We start from the raw sequence: 21,752 nt of genomic DNA on the forward strand, positions 1-21,752 counted from the left end.
ATTGACAGTGTGTGAGAACTCCCAACTATGACAAAGCCAGGAAGTGTGTGTGAGGGGAGGGAAGTGACAGGACCAGTGTTCCTTGTAGTAGCAGAGACAGGAAGTCCCAGGACCTTCTCAAAGAGTGGGTTTTATTACTTTGACTTAACATCAGATGGTATGAGGGCATTTCCAGTCTCATCTTCTTTCAACCCACAAAATTGCGTTACCTTATTTACATCACAAGACATCACTCACACCTTCTAGATTTAACTGAGGATTCTTTCAAGAGTGACTGAAGCTTATGCCAACCTACTATTCAAAGCAACTCATACCAAATGACTGGCCTTAACAAAATCCTGGTGATATTTTTGGTGTTTACACTAAGATGGGGAAATGAAAGGAAAGCTTGATCTGACTCAAATTAGACGGAAAAAGTTTAGAATCGTGATATCATTCGGTACATTTCCACCTAACTGTTTTTGTGTATATTTTCAATTTGCACTAAAACATGAGTGGAAATGCCAGAAATTTGAGAAAAAAAAGTTTTTAAGCTGAGCTGAAGTGGTAAAGTTGGCATATCAAAAAAACAAAACAATAAATGCCGATGAAAACAGATTTTTCTGACAGGCCGTAATGTCATGGAACCTGCTCCTACATAGTGATATTAAATGTTGGATGTCTCAAAACTTTTTAAAACTGAATGATGACAAATCATGAGTTCATAGTCTTTGGTCCAACACATTCTACCAGCCTGCTTCACAGTAAGCTTGGTTCACTGACCAAAAATATTAAACAAGCAGCTAAAAATCTTGGTATCATTTTCGATGCAGATGACTGTTTTGAGGGTCATGTTAAGAGTGTTGTCCAGTCTTGCTTCTTTCAGCTCAAGAAAATTACCAAAATAAGATCATTTTCAAAATGAGGGGCTATGTAACCACGACCTCGGTTTGAGTCCAGATGGAACCTGTTTCCTCTACAGTATATCTCTTCTCAAACTAAACTGTCCTCGCCAAGTCAAATTACAGAGATAAGCTCAGAGTTCAACTTCAGCAAAAAACAAGATGAGCAATGCAAACTCAGAATCAAACCTGTGAGCTTCACCACTAGGTTACACTGAACAACCCCTCACACTAAAGCCAGGCAGATAATGTATGGATAAAGCCTGATTTTTGCTCAGAATTGGTCGCCCCAGACTAATTTTAGAATCAGCAAAATTTCTGCCATGATCGGTTTCATTTGGCGTGCAGTTTGAGGGCAGTTACGATGCCTGAGTAATTACCAATCAATGATCAGGTTCTCGGGCGATTAGATGGAACACTGGCATGTCCGAAATTTTGGTCGGCCACCTTGAAGTTTTTGCAGGGTCCTACATTACTTCCTAAACTTCAGGCTCTGCCTTGTTGATGGGACCAGTGTCGTTGTTGTTTATACTTTTAAATTAACAGACTATAACATGTCAGAAAATGCTGAAATATGCTATCATAGTTTTCAAGAGCCCACAATGAAGTTATCAAATTGCTTGTTTAGTCCAACCAACAGTTCAAAAGCCAAAGACATTCAATTTAAAAAGATTTCGAGAGAAAAGCAGCAAACCTTCACATTTGAGGAGCTGGAGCCTGTGAATGATTTAAATTCTAGCTTGATGAATTACCTAAACGATTAATGGATTATCGAAATTGTTCTTAATTAAATTATATAATTAAATAAATACTACTAAATTTGTGTTTAATTGAAGATGACAGGATACATGATGCAGAGAGAGGAAGGGAGGCAGGACTCAATACCACAGCTCATTTTTGACGATGGGACCCCAAGTAGGTTAACCTGGCCCTGCATAACACCATTATACACTGACAGAACCCTCTGTGTGAAGAATGCATTTCTGAGACCTTAAGCAGAAAATCTGCTTCTGAAAATCAATTTTTGTTTAATTGTACTTTACTCAATTGCATACATTTGTATGTTTTCATGGTTTTCATATTCAAGTTTTATGACTGAAAATGACTGTCTTTTTGTCCCTACGATATTTCAAAGATCACAGGAGAGAAACACATGGAAATAAACAGCAAGAGAAAGAGTCAGAGGTAGACAGACTAAGGGAATTTAAAGAAATTAAATACTGATAGAGAGAAGACTTAGACACAGTGCAGCCTAAAGAATGTGCTGTTGTTAAGCCATGCTATAAAAACACTCACTGCCTCTGGCACTATATATCAAATCTCTTAATTACCAAGGAAGCTACAGTGGTGTGCAAAAGTGTTTGCCCCCTCCTGAATTCTTATTTTTTTGCATGTTTGTCACATTTAAATGTTTCAGATCATCAAACAAATTTAAATATTAGTCAAAGATAACACAAGTGAACACAAAAGGCAGTTTTTAAATGAAGGGTGTTATTATTAAGGGAAAACAAAATCCAAACCTACATGGCCCTGTGTGAAAAAGTGATTGCCCCCTAAACCTAATAACTGGTTGTGCCACCCTTAGCAGCAACAACTGCAATCAAGCGTTTGCGATAACTTGCAATGAGTCTTTTACAGCATAGAAGGATGACTGCAGAGGGTCTTCTTGCTTTCTAACCATGTTTGGTCAATACACCCAGCTCATCAGTTTTGATGCAAGATACTGAGTGCAAAGAAAAGTGCATGCAAAATATTACTTTATTACATACTCAGGAATGTTTCCCAAAATTCATGGCTTCATGTTAGAGAGGGGCTGGATAAGTACTGGGATTGAGTTGCTCCACAACTAACTAAAGCTAACAAAACATCAAGAAATTATGCACTGAATAAAATTGGAACCATACTGGGGCAGAACATGATGACAAGACAAGATGAGACTTGCTAATTCAAGGGGACTGTTGCATCATCAGGTATCATGAGATAAACAGGTTTCTCAAAAAGTGTAGAAAGGTACTACTTTCATTTCCATGTACCACACAGAGCTCTTATCAACATGAATCAACTGTTTTTATGCTAAATACAGAAGAGGCACTGATCCAGGATGAGGGCCTTCTTGCTCTCACTGCATCTCCATTTTTCCCCAAAATTTCTCTGCAGCAATAAGGCAAGTGAACAGAGAGCAAATTGCAGATATTTAGTCTCAGAGACTGTTCTAGAGGCCACTTGTGGGGAGGCTTTGAGTCTTGTATCTTTATTTATTTTAACAGATCATTGTTTTGTATACCTTCTCATTAAAACATACCATCAGTAAATTGTCAAACTAATTGAGAGCATTATAATTACCAAAATAAGAATATAGTCTAACTGCGATTAGTCATAAAAGCTGTTGAGATTATGGTGTTTAGTCATTTTCTGTCCATCAGTGCATTTATAAGCGTATGTGTGCAGAAATTTGTGTTGATCATTAGTTGGCAGGACTCACCATTATTGGTGTGTCTGACACAGTCCTGGAGGACAGCGTGCCACTTCTGCTGCTCTTTCTCTGTCACCACACAGAAGTAGTAGTGACGGGCATAAGGGTGCCAGAGGATCAGAGGGAACTGGGTGGCACAATTTAGGAAGGGTGAACTTCCCACTTTGGCTTTCACACCTGAAAAAATTTACATATAAACACACTGAGCAATTAGTTTGAACTTTCTGCATGTCTTCCGAAACATGCAGCAGAGCATACGTCACTGCACTCTATGTCTTTTATGTCATAATGTCTTTACATGCATTTGAAGATGTTAATTCTTCAGCAGGTCCAGCATTACTAATGCAGTCAAGCATTATTCAAATCCACAGAACATTATTTTAAATAGCAGTCAAAATCCAATAATTTTGGACAAGCCCAATACAATATATGTATATAAAATGATGCACAAGACTTGTGAGGGTCTGCTACAATTATTTGTATAGCACTTTTTAAAAACACACACAGTTAAAAAGTGCTCCACACACACACGGAAAACATAAATAAATAAAGATATATTACAATACAAGCACAACACAGACACAGCACAAAACCAAACTGAAATGAACCAAAACATAAGACAGGGATGGAGATCTATAAAAAGGCTTGCCTATAGAGATGGGTTTTTAGAAGCCGCTTAAAGCAGTCCAAAGAATCAGCAAATCTGATGATCACCTTTTGTTTTGAGCTTGGAGCGGGGATGGTTAAAAAAAAATCAGATTCAAGGATCTGAGTCGTCGAGAAGTGGAACGAGGAGATCAGAAATGGGGGCAAGGTCATGCAGAGCCTTATATGTAATCAACAGGATCTTGTAGTTTATTCTGAATTTTACAGGAAGCCAGTGGAGGGATGCAGGGATGACGAACAGGGATAATGTGTGACCGATGGTTAGTTCTAGTTAGTAGCCTGGCAGCTGCGTTTTGAACCATCTGTAAATGATTTAGAGCAGCTTGACGGAGGCACGTGTAGAGGGAATTACAATAGAAAATTAAAGTGTGAATTAATAGTTCGAGATCCGTAGAAGTCAAGATACATCTGATTTTAGCTATATATATATTTTTTTACAAACCAGAAGCTTATCTCTGTGATAGCAAAGCAGCAATCCCCCCAAACTATGATATGATATAACCTTCATAATTCACGCAAACAACTTCTATTTAGTCAGATTTTGAAAACCGCATTCAAGGATCCCTTAAATATAGAAGTTACTTTCCAATTTATGTATTACGGTTCTATTATCACAGAATTTCTGCTTGAATGTTGTGGGGTGGCCCAGAAAAGGACGTGGAGGAAGTGATGCCTGGAATCATCTGATACCAAATCCATCCTTTGTCCCATTCTATTAACCTGTTGACAGTGTGCATTCCTACTGCTTACTACTTCCACCTAAACCAAATTCAAGCAAGATATTACATCTGCCTTACTTGGCAAGTGGTTACGATTTACACAAACAATATTAAAGTAGTCTGACCCAGGGTGTTGTGAGCAGCCTATGGCAGGCTCAAGCACAACCAGTTTGCTCTCATGTTTAAAAGGATTAAATATGACATTTAGGTGAGCAGCAGCCTCGCTGTGGGCCCCTCTGCCCTACAAACACTGTAGCTCTATTCCTCTTTCCTTCTATCATTCCTTCCAATGTTTCGACTTACCCTAAACTCCCAAACTCAAACTTCTTCAGATCTTCTTCACAACCCATATATACACATACTAATTAATCAGGACTACACTGGCGAAAGTTGGCGAAAGCAAATCACCTTATCAACCTCATCATGAATTAATGTTAATTATTACAATATTAGGTTCCAGTTGAGAATTTTAGTGTCCTATAGTTGATTGATCATATGATTAGAAGCTTTTCCACCCTGATAAAAATACAATTATTAGAAAAAAAAAAATTGTTTTAGAAACCTCTGGCCATAAAATAGTGAAATAAAAAAATCCTGAATAAAATTATCAGCATAAATTGTTGCAACTTCAGCCTCTGCCCCCCTCTATCACCTCCTCTCCCACCCTCCTCCTCACCAGGCAGACTGTTGCTGATCAGATCCAGGTATTGCTCCATAGATGTCAGCACTTTGTAGCCGGCACAGTTGATGGTTCCTTTGGGATGGAGGCGTTTGTCATGGGACTGGTAGTTAAGACGGGGAGCAGAATTAACATGTTAGACAGTGAATCAAACCAGCATCATCTAAAGACTGTACAGACTGTCCCCTCACCGCTTTATTGTCATAATAGATGATGTTGTAGGAGTCTGGAACGAAGAAGAAGCGGTTCCTCCATTTCTTGTTCTCCTCCAGGTACTGACAGAGTGAGCCAGAGAAGATGGACTTGTTCGTCAGAGGAATCTGTGGGAGACGACACATTTCAACTCAAACCTTATACACTACAAAGGCAAAAAGACACATTTTCATGACACTTGTTCTCTTATCATATACTCCAGACTATGTGGGATTGTGTCCTTAGAGGCAGAACTCACTGCTAACTGTAAACAGTGACAACCACAGCGGATGAGGACCAGATTTTTTAGGCCACTCACCTCGCTCAGAATTTTGTGTACCCCATTGTACACCCCATTGTCTGTGCCAATGCCCAGGAGGTTCTCTTTTTTGAGGGAACACTTCTCAAGAAAAGCCAAAACAGCTCTGGCTACTGACCTGGCATCCCCACCCTCCAACTCAATCAGCCCTAAAAACGTGGAGCTCACCTTTCCCTTCTCTTCATTAAAAGTAGCGGACCACCACACCAAGGTAGTTTGACACGCTAGTGTCGGTGGATTCATCAAGGAGGAGACTGTACTTCTGGTCACACCATCCATTCATTTTTTAAAGGAAGTATGGTGCCAGCACGCCATTCATCATTTCCGTACACTTAGTGCGGTGCATCCGGAAATGTGTGTGGCTTGGACTTCTCAATATGCTTTTGAGTGGACGTGCTTTTTTATGTCACTCAACTTGGCACAAAAGTCTGCCTTGCAGTAAAGACAGTATGCCCTTGAATCATTGCCCATACAGGGCTTCAACCAGCCCTTGAAGTCAGAATGTGACTCCCATTCTTTCCTATACTTTTGAGTGTATAGTTTGGAATTCGACATGGTAGCGGAAGTTTAAGGACCCAGGAAAGCTGAAACAGTTGTGAGAAAGTTTAAGCAGTAGTGGGAGAAGAATGGATGCATGATTAGCTTACTACTTGTAAATATGCAATAAATTAAGTCACAGCAGTGGTAGAACTTTAAAACAAAGGGAAAAAGAACAATGCAGGGCGGGAAAGAAACGGTGATCAGTGATTGGTAGTTGGGCACACTGTCTGGCACGACTGTTCGGCATGCGCAGCTCATTTCTATGTCTGACTCGCTCCTGTGCAGCTCGCGATGCAGCTGGTCTCTCTCAGCATGACGGCGTCTCCTGCTTGTATTGATTTTTTTTTTTTTTTTTTTAAATACATACACAAGTCAGTGTGGGGTACATAAAAGGATAGTTCATCCAAATATATAAAATAGTCAACTGCTGTCTTCTACAGTGGCCATTAATGCCGTTACAAAAAAATTTAAATAAGATTACGTTAAAACGTATACATTTATACATGCACAAGTCATTGTGAGGTACATAATCATTGGAGTTTATAGTGATGACTGAGGGATGGGTTAGGGTTAGTCGGGAAATCTGTGCGAAAGTCGCAGTTCACATTCAGGAGTGTGACAAAAACCAGTTTTGTACAATAAATACATGTTTAATAAAAGTTTGTTGCATTGCAATTGTTTCTTTCTTCACACTGAAATATAGAGAGATTGAATAGCATCTGTAACATCTGCACATTGACTCATGTTCTACGCATAAACAAACAAAACTCAACTGTTATTTGATAAATTACTAAATAAATAAAACTATAATATTATTGTATCAATAAATAATATTATATTATTGTAAAACAATGCATATTTTCAGATTACTATGCTTATTGAGACAAAAAGCAAAAGTTAATTAGTGAAATTGAATGTATTTTTAACACGTTGCAACCGTCCCTGATCGTGGTGCAACTGTCCCCAGGGTTGGGGTCATCTGACTTCTTCCATTCAAATAAATATTGTAAATGATATGTCATATGTAATCATCATTAAATGGTATGGGTAATTAGCAGATAGATATAATTTGATTTAATATACAGTATAAAAATAGGGTTTGTTTAGTCCAAATAGTCTCTGAGTAACTGAGATAAATGAAAAAAGTGTTGCAACCGTCCCCAGTCTCCCTTACTAATTAATGTTTATAATCAGTTATTTCTTCGTTAGCTCTTTTTGACAGAAGCATTCAGAAGCATTAAAGTGAAAACCTCTATTCCCCACGTGGGTCCAGATGATGCATGATGACAATCGCCAAAACTGTCCAATTAATGAGTTACCTGTCAGTCTGTACACACCGTGAACCATTTAATGTATTTACCAGGAAAAGGATGAACTTTCTTTGTTGCCACATGTATTTTAATAAGAACATATAATGTAATGTTCTGTAAAGAATAATGCTACCCTGACTCATATATGGAAGAGTAGTGTCACTGCACTAGGGCTAGTATCACTTGAATTTTTTTGATACGAGTGCCAATACAGCATGGTGCCTGAGTTTCCGTACCAATAACACATTTGATACCTTACTTTGATAAATATTAACATGTTTTCCTTCTACAGACCCCTTAACCAAAGAAGCAAAAGTAACACTCAAGCGTTAAATGTTTAAAACACAAAGAGTAAAGTTTAAGTTTTGGCTTTCTAAGTAAAAATTATGAGGTACTAATATCAGAATTTTTAATTATTAACCATTTAAAAAAATTACTTACTGTGGCATAATTTGACTTAAAAAGTCAGAATTTGGATTTACATCATAATTTTGACTTAGTAAGTCTTACCATCTCATATTTTTGACTTACCACGAGTCTTTATTTATATCTATACTTTTGTCATTCTTAACATTTCATCTACTTTTTTCTTTACCTGGCTGAAGTGGGCTTAGATACTTTTGTGTTCAGTTGTGTATTTAAAAAAAAGTTGGGAAACAATTTGACAGGTTGTTTAGAGGTTCTACTAATGAGAGTATGGAATCTGTGCTCAGAGTATTGCAGAGTGGTCGAAGAGGATGTTTTACCTTTCGGTGTAGTAGCTGGGGTTGCGGGCCACGTCCTCCTTCTATGTCAAAGCGAACTTTGTTGAAGAGAGCCACTGCATACTGCTTTTCATACAGATGACCAAACTCCCCCATCACCTCCCCAGTCCGAGCTGAAACACACACACACACACACACACACACAGAGTTAGGACAGTAGTGGCACTGTTCAAGAAATGTTCTAGATTGTGGTCTTAAGCATTTTTCATATTTACACAATGAATGTGCGCGTGCAATGACTGTAATGCTCATTGTGTTTCAAATAATGAGCACAATGAGCTTTACAGTTTCAGGGTCTGCCAACATGGCTACACAATAGACTGTCAACATTCATTTAAATCAGGGCCTTATCAATGTGTTTCAGAGCACATCAACAAATAAAGTGACTCAAAAAAAATGAGAACATTTCCGCAGTCTATGAAAAAGTTTAAAAGATGTGATGAATGCACATGGTTCAAATGTATTGTGTTAACACTTCAATGTGAGGAAAAATACCCTGGTATTAAATTAGCGGTGTATGTCAAATGACACTTTATAGGTCTGAGGGTCAGGTTGCAGGGTTGTCACTGGCAAATAAACAAAACGTTTATTTTAAATGATTTTAACTCTTCTACTGATTTAGATTTTATGTTCTTAACAGAATCCTGGTTACGTCCTGATGATCACACTCAGCTTGCTGAATTGTGCCCTCCTGATTATGACTGCTTTAGCCACCCTAGGGATTGTGGTCAAGATGGGGGCCTTGTTACTGTCTATAGGAAGCATTTAAAGTGTGACCTCATAGCTTGCAATGATTTTTCCTCCTTTGAAGTGCTCATGTTTAAACTTGGTGGCCCCCTCCCGGTCATATTTGCTATTATTTATCGCCCCCTTAAACCAGCTGGCTCCTTCTTGTTGGAACTCCCTGAGTTTTTATCCAGTCTTGTGTTAAATTATAGAGTATTATAGAATTCTTTTTTGTGGTGATTTTAATATTCATGTTGATGTCTCCTCTAAAACCCTTGCTGCTGATTTTTTAAATATCACTAACTCTTAACTTTCAACAACATGTGTCTGGCCAAACTCATTCCTGTGGCCACACCTTAGACCTAGTCTTTAGTCTGGACCTGAAAACCCTCTGTGGAAAATCAGGGACATGTTTGTATCTGATCACCTATGCATTGTTTTTAACTGTGAATTACAGGCCGCTAGTACTGTCTTATCCCGCTCTAAGTACACACGCGTCCTTAATGAGCATAGTGCCTCAAAATTCTGTACACTGTTCAATTCTCCTGGCAATCACTTCCTGATTCCTCCAACACCAACAATTTCTACCTGTGTTCTTCAACCTTAGATCTCATAGCTCCTCTGAAAAATAGACCAAACCCAAAGACTAGAAAACAGCCATGGTTAAATGACAGTATTCGAAGCTGTAAAAAGAAATGCAGAAGAGCAGAATGCAGATGGAAGAAATCAGGTCTCCAGGTCCACTTTGTGGCCATGAAAGAGTTATTACGCCTTTATAATAGTATGGTGAAGGATGCAAGAACATGTCATTTCTCTGTACATATTTCTGCCCATCAGCACAACCCCAGATTCCTATTTAAGACTGTGAATCAGTTAGTTAACCCTGCCTCTCCTTGTGCCCCTGCTGATTGTGAAAAGGTTTTTTTTGCACTTTGCTGGAAAGGTGGAGTTAATAAGATCTGATATCACCCTCAATCCTGCCTTTTTAGATGTGGATCACCCACTCAGGGATTTCTTGTATCTAAGCAGCTACTTGCTGCTGTGGAAAACAATAATACCTTTGAAAAGTTCCAATCTGGCTTTCGTCAACACCACAGCACTGAGACAATTCTCAAAGTCACTAATGACCTTTTAATGAATGCAGACGCAGGCATGTGTTCAATTCTTGTGCTGTTGGACTTAAGTGCTGCCTTTGACACAATTGATCATGGCATTCTTTTAGATAGACTGAGGCACTGGGTGGGCATATCTGGACTAGACTAGTTCTCATCGTATCTGTCCAATAGGAAATTCTGTGTCAGCATTAATAACTTCATGTCATCCTTTTCCCATATCAAGTACGGTGTGCCTCAAGGTTCAATTCTGGGACCAATACTGTTCTCCTTATGCATGCTTCCTTTGGGTGATGTAATCCGCATGGTATTTTTTTTCATTGTTATGTGGATGACACACAGTTGTACCTCCCTGTCAACTCAATAAAACTGAAATCCTTGTTATTGGGCCCCAACACATCACTAACCAAATACTGCCATCTACTGGTAACCTGTCACAACATATCAAGCCTGTTGCAAGAAATCTTGGTGTCCTGTTTGATAGCAATTTATGTTTTGAGCAACATATCACTAAGCTTGTCCAATCATGTTTTAATCACCTCAGAAATATTGCAAAAATACGATCTATTTTAAATCTTAGTGATGCAGAAACTGTTATACATGCTTTTATCTCCTCACTCCTTGATTATTGTAACAGCCTGTTCACTTGTCTTAATCAAAAAACGTTGACACGACTGCAGACTGTACAAAACTCTAGGCTGCTAGGCTGTTAACCAGGACCAAGAAGTACGACCACATAACACCTGTTTTAGCCTCTTTACATTGGCTCCCTGTTTGTTTTAGGATTGATTTTAAGATCTTGTTGATTACTTTTAAGGCTCTTCATGGCCTGGCTCCAGACTATATTTTAGACCTTGTAATCCCTTATGAACCTTCATGTAGTTTGAGATCTTCGGGCAGGGGTCTCCTGTCTGTTCCTGAGTCCAGGAAGGAAGCTAAGGGGGACAGAGTTTTTGCTAAAGTTGCTTTGCTTCTCTGACTCCTGGTCAATAACATGATGCGATTGAAAGGATCGATGTGGTTGATAGCTCCAAAAAGCTAGTACATGGACCGTTTAGCTTAGATTATTTTGTTACATATGTTATTTATCTGGTTGTGCTGATCCCTGAGTTTTTGCTATCAGGGTCCCGAGGCTCTGGAACAGCTTGCCCGAAGAAATTAGGTTGTCTGAGTCAGTGTCTTCGTTTAAGTCACTTCACAAAACACATTTTTATCTGAAAGCAGATCGTGATTTTACCTGAACTGGCTGTTTATTTCATTGCTTTTGTGTATTTTATTTCTTTATATTTCGTCATTCACTGTGATATTTTATTTCTCTTGTTGTGAAGCACTTTGCACTTTGTTTTGATAAGTGCGTTATAAATAAAGTTCATTATTATTATTATTATTATTATTATTAATAATAATAATAATATCATCATCATCATCTTTGTACTTTTGTGATAGTCCTGTGACAATGTGGGAAATTTCTAAGATGAAAGTCAAACACAGACTTGACAAAGTGTAAAGTATAGCATTTCACATGGTTCTTTTTGTGCTTCATCAGTGAGTCCACATCATTGCTGTTTGCTAGAGCACTGGTTGACCTTCACATGTCTAATGTTTAACACTGTACACTTCCTGTAAGGAAGATTTGCACTGCTGAGCCTTTTTCTGTCCATAGATATATAGTTAGTGATAGAAGATACACATTTTAGCTACTGTAGGTGAATCCCAATCAATTGATTTTACCTGATTCCGATGTGAGTCATTTAATATTACCTGATTGTACAGAGTAATGTAACTTTTGTTGAATAGCAGCAGTCACTGCTTTTTATCAAATAATGAATTCGATTATGAGCTCACTTTTTCATTTGCATGAGGAAGATAGTGATTCTGACATTCAAAAAGGTCACTCTAACATAAAGAAAGCCTATATCAAAATTTGTCAAGCAATTTAGATATGTTTGACAAACATACCTTTGCATTAAGTAGATATAGCCTGTATCACAGATTTCCGACAATGGTTTCCTTCAATATTCTGTTTAGTGTACTGTAGTGTAAACATCTGTGGAGAGAAGAGTGTCACTGTGGTGTCAGGCTGCTGTCATCACGAACAAAATATCTCTTAAAGTTCAAATTAGGGTTGAACAATAAACAGTTTCAGCATCGTCTCCATTTACACATGTGCAAACAGTCACACTGCCAAGAATGTAATGTAATAAGGCTAATAAGGCAAATTAGGCCCAATAGGGTACACTATATATTACTGGAAAACAAAAAATAGCTTTGTTTAGCTTTTTCATTTTTTCATGAACTTAAAGACAAACAGTAGTCCATTAAAAATTCTCATTTAGACTGATTTAATTATGTTTTGGTTGCAGATTTACTCAGAATACCATGAAAAACAAACATCTCGTGTGGATTTTTGCATCTATCGAAATGCATTACATGTTGATACTGTAGGTGTATATTATTAACTGGCAGCTAAGTGTATCTGGTGCAAAGCAGGCAATTTTTAAACCAAAGCATCACTGTCTCTGTTCAAAGATGGTCTCTGGTGTTGGATATAATTGTCCGTGATCTTTCTCTGGCCGCTCAGTGACTCCTGGTCAATAACATGATGCGATTGAAAGGTACGATGTGGTTGAAAGCTCCAAAAAGCTAGTGCATGGACCGTTAAGCTTATATTATTTTGTTACATATGTTATTTATCTGGTTGTGCTGATCCCTGATTTGCCCGCTCACAAAAGGTGTGCATTGGCAAACAGGTCCAGTTTTTTTTTTTTTTTATTAATTTTTATTTCAGTTTCAGCAACTTAATCATATTCACAATTTTGCCTGCTGTTTCCCATTTTCAGCAGTTAAATTATTAGTCTTTCATTTATGTACTATATTGGATGAGTGCTGTTTTTTAAGTCTTAATGCTAACAATCTACTTGCCCTGTTACCATTTTTGTAATATTTTTGATTAGTAAACCTCAAGTTGCCCTCAGTCTTTAATGTAATTAGACTATTTAGAGCTCTACGTGCTTGTTTGAGAGCATTAAGCAGATTGGAGGTTGGTGTTCTTTTTTGTTGTTGCTTCAGCTGCATTTTGTCTTCCAATTGCTTCCATTGCTTCGCTTCCCTTCTCTTTTTTTCGCACTTATGAATTAGATAATGCAACCTATAATATATACCTTAGCACAGTCCCATAAAATGAGAGGTGATATTTCAGGTGAGACATCTATATCTAGGTAATCATTTAGTTCACTTGTTACAAATGTAATAAATTCCTTGTGTTAAAATGTGATGCATTTAGTCTCCATTGTTTGGTTGTTAGCCTGTGCATATGTCCCATGATAATGCAAGAGGTGCATGACCAGATATAGTAATTGGTCAAATCTTTGTGACATCTTTACCTTTAGGGAATCTAATTCTCCAAACGTCCACCACACGTGACTCTATCGATAGGTGTTTGAGGATTTTACTCATTCTAGAAGTAGGAGTTTTTGAAGTAGGTTGTCTATCCATAAGCTGAGCCATGACACAGTTGAAATCCCCTCCCAGCAGTAGAATACCAGAGCTGTGCTGTAGCATTATAGTAAAGATTGTATGATCTAATGAAGTCGTATTTGTATTTTCAAAGACTTGATGCCATCCACCTCAACTTTTAACACCCCTTTGGTTTGCAATTTAAAATGTACATGTCATTCAATTATGAAATTAGTAAGTATTCTGCAGGAGCTCTGAGAAGTACGTCTTACTTCATTTGTCGTTCAATAGCGCAGGTCCAGTTTTTAACTGAGCAATTGCTTCTGACAGGAAGCAGCCAGGGAGCACTGTGTGTTACAATAAACAAAGGATCAGACAAGTGCTGGGCTCAAAGAGCTGATGTTGTTGATGTTGAGTCATTAAAATGCCTTGATCACCTTAAAACCAATCATAGATCAGATCAGCTCAGAACATCTCTACTTTTAGCTATACATCAGAGGGTATACGAATCTTGGGAATGGTGTGCTCATTGTGGTTGAAGTTGGATCCAAATTAGACTAGAAAAGAGAAAGAACTGTCTAACTGGTGTGTGTAAAAAAATAAAAATAAATAAATTATATAATAATAATAATAATAATAATAATAATAATAATAAAAAACTTTGTCCTTCACCCTCCGCGGGTGGTCTCATCCTTCGAACTCGGGTCCTCTACCAGAGGCCTGGGAGTTTGAGGGTTCTGCGCAGTATCTTCGCTGTTCCTAGTATTGCACTCTTCTGGACCGAGATGTCTGGTGTTCTTCCAGGGATCTGCTGTAGCCACTCCTCCAGTTTGGGGGTCACTGCCCCGAGTGCACCGATGACCACGGGCACCACTGTTGCCTTCACCTTCCAGGCCTTCTCCAGCTCTTCTCTGAGCCCTTGGTACTTCTCTAATTTCTCATGTTCCTTTCTCCTGTTGTTGCCATCAGTTGGTATTGCCACGTCAACCACAACGGCTTTCCTCTTCTGTTTGTCCACCACCACGATGTCAGGCTGGTTAGCCATTACCATTCTGTCAGTCTGAATCTGGAAGTCCCACAGGATCTTGGCTCGGTCATTCTCTACCACCTTTGGTGTTATATATTTTTTATTATTATTATTATTATTATTATTATGGGAAAACAAAATCCAAACCTACATGGCCCTTTGTGAAAAAGTGATTGCCCCCTAAACCTAATAACTGGTTGGGCCACCCTTAGCAGCAACAACTGCAATCAAGCATTTGCGATAACTTGCAATGAGTCTTTTACAGCACTGTGGAGGAATTTTGGCCCACTCATCTTTGCAGAATTGTTGTAACTCAGCCACATTGGAGGGTTTTCGAGCATGAACTGCCTTTTTAAGGTTATGCCACAGCATCTCAATAGGATTCAGGTCAGGACTTTGACTAGGCCACACCAAAGTCTTCATTTTGTTCTTCAGCCATTCAGAGGTGGACTTGCTGGTGTGTTTTGGATAATTGTCCTGCTGCAAAACCCAAGTTTGCTTCAGCTTGAGGTCACGAACAGATGGCCGAACATTCTCCTTCAGGAGTTTTTGGGGATCATCAAGATGTTTTCTGGCAAAAATGAGACGAGCCTTAATGTTCTTTTTGCTCAGCAGTGGTTTTTGTCTTGGACCTTTTGCCCAGTCTCTTTCTTATGGTGGAGTCATGAACACTGACCTTAACTGAGGCAAGTGAGGCCTCGGACTGGGGAGGCCAAGTTCTTTGGATGTTGTTGTGGGGTCTTTTGTGACCTCTTGGATGAGTCGTTGCCGGCCGGCCACTCCTGGGAAGGTTCACCACTGTTCCATGTTTTCGCTATTTGTGGATAATGGCTCTCACTGTGGTTTGCTGGAGTCCCAAAGCTTTAGAAATGGCTTTATAACCTTTTCCAGACTGATAGATCTCAATTACTTTCTTTCTCATTTGTTCCTGAATTTCTTTGGATCTCGGCATGTCTAGCTTTTGAAGATCTTTTGGTCTACTTCACTTTGTCAGGCCGGTCCTATTTAAGTGATTTCTTGATTGAGAACAGGTGTGGCAGTAATCAGGCCTGGGTGTGGCTAGAGAAATTGAACTCAGGTGTGATAAACCACAGTTATGTTTTAACAGGTGGGGGCTATCACTTTTTCCACACAGGGCCATGTAGGTTTGGATTTTGTTTTCCCTTAATAATAACAACCTTCATTTAAAAACTGCGTTTTGTCTGTACACAACAAATTTAAATATTAGTCAAAGATAGACTATTTAAATTTGTTTGATGATCTGAAACATTTAAGTGTGACAAACATGCAAAAAAATAAGAAATCAGGAACACTTTTTCACACCACTGTATAGTGATTGTAATATGGCTTTTATCTTCACATAAAAAGCTTGTATATATTATTCACTGCCTTTAGTAAATAATAAAGAAAAAGAAATTAGACTGCCTGCAATGCCCTACTAAGACTTACAAAGCAGTACATACTGTTCTTTGGATATGAATATCAACTGTACTGAGCCTGGCGTAAACACAGCATTTATCTAAAGTGACTGACTATACAATGGTAATGTATCCATTATTTCTGCCTGTGTCTGTAATCCTTTTTTATCTTTTGGAGTGGGCAGTTTAATTAGCCCTTTAGAGTTTGTCACATCATGGTTTGCCTTTCTTTTTTGGCATACGGAAAGTCATGGAACTTTGCATTTGTAGAGTCTGCAGTACGTTTGGTTTTAAGTTAACTTGGTTATACCCTAATGTAATGTGATGCACCTTATGTTAGAAAATATATTGTTATTTGGTCAAGTTAGAAGCCTGTGGACATAGAAATGTAAGGAGAGAAGTTAAGTATAATTGCCAAGGAGCATTTCGATAAGAAAAAGCCACTCACCAATCTGTAATAATACAGATTGGGGGCATTTGCCAATTCCTTGATGACACATGGCACATTAACAAGTTCCATTTGCTAAAAAAGGCCATGGGATACGTGTTCAAAAGGTGGACCTTCAGTTTGGAATATTCTATCACAGATGTGTGCCACAAGTCAAAAGTTCAAATTTAAAATTCTGTCAGCAAGCTGATGCTAAAGCTTATGCTTTGTAGATACCTGATAAAAACAATTATCAATTTAAATCTCTTCACTTTCCAATTCAGGGACAATTTGAGGAATGTGGTGATGTATTTTGTTTCTAAGTGCAATAACGAAGCATTCTGAATTTGCTACAGCTCTGATTCACACCTTTGACTGTCTTTTCCATAGCAACGGCAGCTGAAGCTCATAGGTAGTGGTGGGAAAAGTACTCCGATCCTTTAACTAAGTAAAAGTACCAGTACAAAATGCATAAATACTCTATTACATTAAAAGTCCTGTATTTAAAATGTTACTTAAGTAAAACATACAAAATATACCTATAAACTATCAAAAGTAAAAGTACTTATAATGCGATAAAATGTCCCCGGCGACTGAAACATTATAATAATGACATTATTAGATATTTAATACTAATGCATCAATGTGTAAGCAGCATTTTACTGTTGTAGCTGGTCATGGTGGAGCTAGTTTTAACTACTTTATATACAGTTAGCAAGTTTAGTTGAGTGGCACCCAACCCAGGGATTAGGCCCAGATAAATCTGACTGATGGGAGATGATTACTGAGGAAAGAAGAAAATCAAAGTTCTGATACACAAATATGTTTTAATTTTTTGGACTTTTCTCTTTTCTTTGCTTTTTTTTGAGAAATAATGGATCATTTCACCTCTTTAGCCTTCAGACAGTTATTTAAATTCAACAATCTGAGAAGATTAGAGGGGAAATGTCTCATTGGTGGAATTGCTAACAACTCATACATGCAGGTGTAGGTGATGTCGGACATGTGTCAAAGGTACCAGACGATGTTTATTTGTAAGGGGTCACAATCCAAATGGTTATGAACCACTGGTTTGATGTGTTGTATTTTGTCATATGTTAGTATGAGTAAAAAAGTACTATATTTCCCTCTGAATTGTAGTGGAGTGGAAGTATAAAGTAGCATAAAATGGATATATTCAAGTAAAGTACAACAAACCTTTACTTAAGTACAGTTCTTGAGTAAATCTTCTTAGTTACTTTCCACCACTGCTCATGTAATGTAGTATTCAGAGTCAACCGACATACAAAACTGCAGGAAAAAACATGCCTTCTCAGAAACAAAGTGGAAATAATTAAAGCTGATAGCAATAACATACACCTATTATATTGTTCAATTATCCAGAAGACTCCATTGTTTCCATGTTAAGGAACATTGAAGATATCACTAAAACTCAGTAACTGAAATTTACAGTTGTAAAAAATGGGTCTGGCCCAGCAAATTCTCCCAATTCACAACTCTAGCTGTCTGAGCTGCTGCTGTGAGTCTAGTTCACTCTTTTTTTTTTTTTTGTTGTGCTGCAGCTGACTACCAGACTAATTGTCCAGGGGGCCTCTGCAGTGCTGAGGCCAGCTATCAGCTCCAATGATACTACAGTGTTGTCTTCCATCGCTGTAATAATCTAAACAACACTTGCTGTTCGTTTACACAGCAGTTCATCTTATCACGTCTGACATCAAATCAACAGTTTCAGCACGTCTTGATCAAACAGATTTGAGACCAGAGTGCTATTTAATAAACCCACAAGAGAACCCCTGCCCCCTCCTCCTTTCTCCACAGTGCCTTAACAAAAACATTCCACTGAGACAGACCCATAGGCTGACTCATAAATTTAGACTGTGTTCTCATCAGAGCTGAAGCAAGAGCAGCAGCTATGCTTGTGCAAGGATCTAGAACACCAAATGAGAACAGATTTAATTAGATATAAACATGTTTACTGAGGTAATTAGAGGCAGGGAAGGAGTTTTAGTTCAAACATTTCTCGGGAGCAGTTTTTCAAAATGCACATTAGCCAGCAGGGAAACTTAGTTCTGCTCCAGGCATTTTCCTGGCTATGAAGGGTGGACAACCAGTGCTGATCAGTATGTGATGAAAGACTGACCAAAATCTGTTAGGGAATCAGTTAAATCTATTGGAGATACTTCAGAGACATATATACATACAAATAATTTGCCTTGATGCCTGTAACTAATGACAACAGACCTCAAAGTCAAATGAACATAAAGTACACAAAGTATACTGAAAATAATTAATAACAGCTCTCATGAACATCAGAAAAATAAGGTGCACACAACAAACAGGATAATGAAAATAAACTGACCTTTCGGGCACATTGAAGAACCACTAATATTTACATGCTCAAATGTACTACTGTGTTGCTACTAAATCACAGGAAACACAATCAGCAGTGCCTATATGCCGTTCCTAACGCTGCACTGGGTCACTCTGACCACGTCATGGTCCACCTCATCCCAGCTCAGAGCACCGGGGGGAGTGCTGCTGTTTACAAGGTCATTTATTTAGCATTTTACAACACAAGGTTGTACAATGAAATTCGTTTGTAGTCCCTTCATGCTACACACATAGAACAGGTTGAGACCCAGACCTATGATTGTAAGAATGCAGAGATATCAGGCAAAAGAGGCAATCTTCAAGCTGGCAAGAAGCAGGGGAAAGGTTATTTTTCGAGACATGCGAGTGAAGATATTTCCCAATGTGACACCTGAAATAGCCAGGAAGAGAGCCCAATTCAACAACATCAGGATGAAGCTGTGCAAGGTTCAGGTGAGGCACAGCTTACTGTTCCCCGCCACGCTTATCGTTACCTACAGTGGTGTTGGGACCAGTGGCACTACACCGATTCATTTTTTCCATTTGTGGGAACTGAACTTTTTATTATGAGACTGCATGCTCTTTTGTTCTGTAAACAAAGGAAAGCCATAGAACTCAGTTTCCCACAATCCTCCAGACTTCACACCTGTGAACTCACACAGGCTCCAGCTACCATTGGTCAGTCTGACCTGTGATGACACCAGGTCAATAAAAAGATCAGCAGGCCATTCTTCTCTCTGTTTTCCTCACCGAAGTCTTATGAATGTATATGTATTTATATGGTTCATTGAGTTTTATTGTTGCGATGTGCTTACCCTGTTAAAACACACACACACACACACACACACACACACACACACACACACACACACACACACACACACACACACACACACTTTGTTCTGCAGCTTAGTGCATTTATAATTAGATCTCAAATTGTGGGTGTTTTTGCTTTTGATTATCTTTCAAAAATGCTTGTGTATAATTATGCTGGTTTCTTTAATGTTTCACAAGAGTGAATCATTTGCCAACCTCTGTTGAACAAATCCTTCAACCTACTAGCTATTAATGGTAACAATTGTTATAGTTATTAATTCAATTATTAATCGGAGTTCCAAATTGATAGTTTAGTATATTATATCAGACTCAAGGAACTTTATTAATTACAGTTGTTACTTATGATTATCTTTGATAATTCTGATAGCCATAATTAATTGATTGTAAATCCCAACAACGGACCAACGAGACTGTTATTTCAGGACTGCAGTGAAGCTGACTTTTATTACAAAGAAGTAATCAGTTTTGCAGCTCAAGCTGGATTGGAGGTGTTAAATGACTGACAATGAATGGACATTTTACTGAGAGCTGATAGATGGTATGAAAATGCTATTAAGGAGACGAAGAAACGGAATATTCAATAATTATTATAAACTGGAATTAATGCAGTATTAGTCAAATTAAATGAAGTTTTCTTAGAGGCCAATTGCCACTGGTCTTGAGATATTTACTTATTTATTTATCTACTGTTATCTGTCTACAGTTCATTTCTCCTACAAGGACAAAATATGGTAAATTAGATCGATATCTCTTTAGTGAAATGTGACATTTTACATAAGGAGTTAAAGTTAGTGGTAGAATGGGTAACAAGCAACAAACTGGTGCTCAATGTTGGTAAAACAAAGTCTATTATAATAGGATCAAGTTCAGTTAGAAGCTGAACCAACAGAAATGAAATATAAACAATATACCTACTGAACAAGTACACAAAAAACTTCTGGGTGTAACCTTGGATCATAAATTATCATGGTCTAACAAATTGATAACATTGTGAGCAAAATGGGAAGCGGTGTGTTTGTTGTAAGAAGAGTTTTAAAAATTATGCCACCAGATGTCATCAGACAAGTTCTAAATGCTCTAGTTCTGTCACAGCTTGATTACTGTGTCTGATTTGGTCTGGTACTTCAATGAAAGAGATTAAAAAAAAATAAAATACAAGTAGCTCAAAATAAAGCGGCACATTGTGCTTTACAGTGCTCTTTCACAACTAATGTAATAGACATGCATGGCAATCTGAGTTGACTAACTGTCCATCAGAGATCCACCTATGCTTTGTTAAATTTAGTCAGAAATGTACTGGTAACACTATCAGCAAAGATATTATATGAAAGGTTACTTTCTCAGTTTGCTCAACACAATTATCAAACATGATATGCAACAGAAAGAAGGTTCATGCTACCTAAAGCAAAAACAAGTATGATAAGGAAATGTGTCACAGGAACTCATTGCCAGTGCATATTGTTCAAGAGAATACTTAACATTGGTGCAAAATTTTGTTAAACAGCATCCTTAAATACTTCAGGAACCATAATTGAATGGTGTGTGTGTGTGTGTGTAAACTAGGAAAATGTGGTGTAAGAAAAAAAAATGTAAATCCAGGTGAAAGTAGAAATCCCCCTAGGCAGAGAATGAGAAATGTATTTCAGTATGCTATTTTCTTGGAATTAAATGTGTGAAAGCGCAGGATGGATAAATATATTATTTAAGAAGGTCATTCAGTTAAGGATTTATGTTTATTTATGTTTATTAAGAATTACTATTTATTTGTATGAAATAGAAAAAAAAGTTTGCTATGAATTCTTGAGAAATTGTGAGTGATGTATAATTGTGTGTTTG

General features: G+C 37.9%; 1 protein-coding gene across 3 annotated transcripts in view; it reads right to left on the bottom strand.

The window, feature by feature from the left end:
* The window catches only part of niban2b (niban apoptosis regulator 2b), a 50,586-nt gene that overhangs the window by 21,083 nt on the left and 7,751 nt on the right, over nucleotides 1-21,752 (bottom strand). For 2 of the 3 annotated variants that reach the window (XM_044195629.1, XM_044195630.1), the window contains exons 2-5: nucleotides 8,526-8,656; nucleotides 5,610-5,738; nucleotides 5,416-5,521; nucleotides 3,364-3,531 (exon numbers count right to left, since the gene is read on the bottom strand). In XM_044195629.1, the coding sequence (XP_044051564.1) occupies nucleotides 3,364-3,531; nucleotides 5,416-5,521; nucleotides 5,610-5,738; nucleotides 8,526-8,656 (534 nt within the window). Of the gene's footprint in view, nucleotides 1-3,363; nucleotides 3,532-5,415; nucleotides 5,522-5,609; nucleotides 5,739-8,525; nucleotides 8,657-12,340; nucleotides 12,429-21,752 lie in introns of all 3 variants that reach the window. The other variant, XM_044195631.1, reaches the window with a different exon arrangement.

The sequence above is a fragment of the Siniperca chuatsi genome, linkage group LG5 (genome assembly GCF_020085105.1).
Source record: "Siniperca chuatsi isolate FFG_IHB_CAS linkage group LG5, ASM2008510v1, whole genome shotgun sequence".
Classification (NCBI taxonomy): domain Eukaryota; kingdom Metazoa; phylum Chordata; class Actinopteri; order Centrarchiformes; family Sinipercidae; genus Siniperca; species Siniperca chuatsi.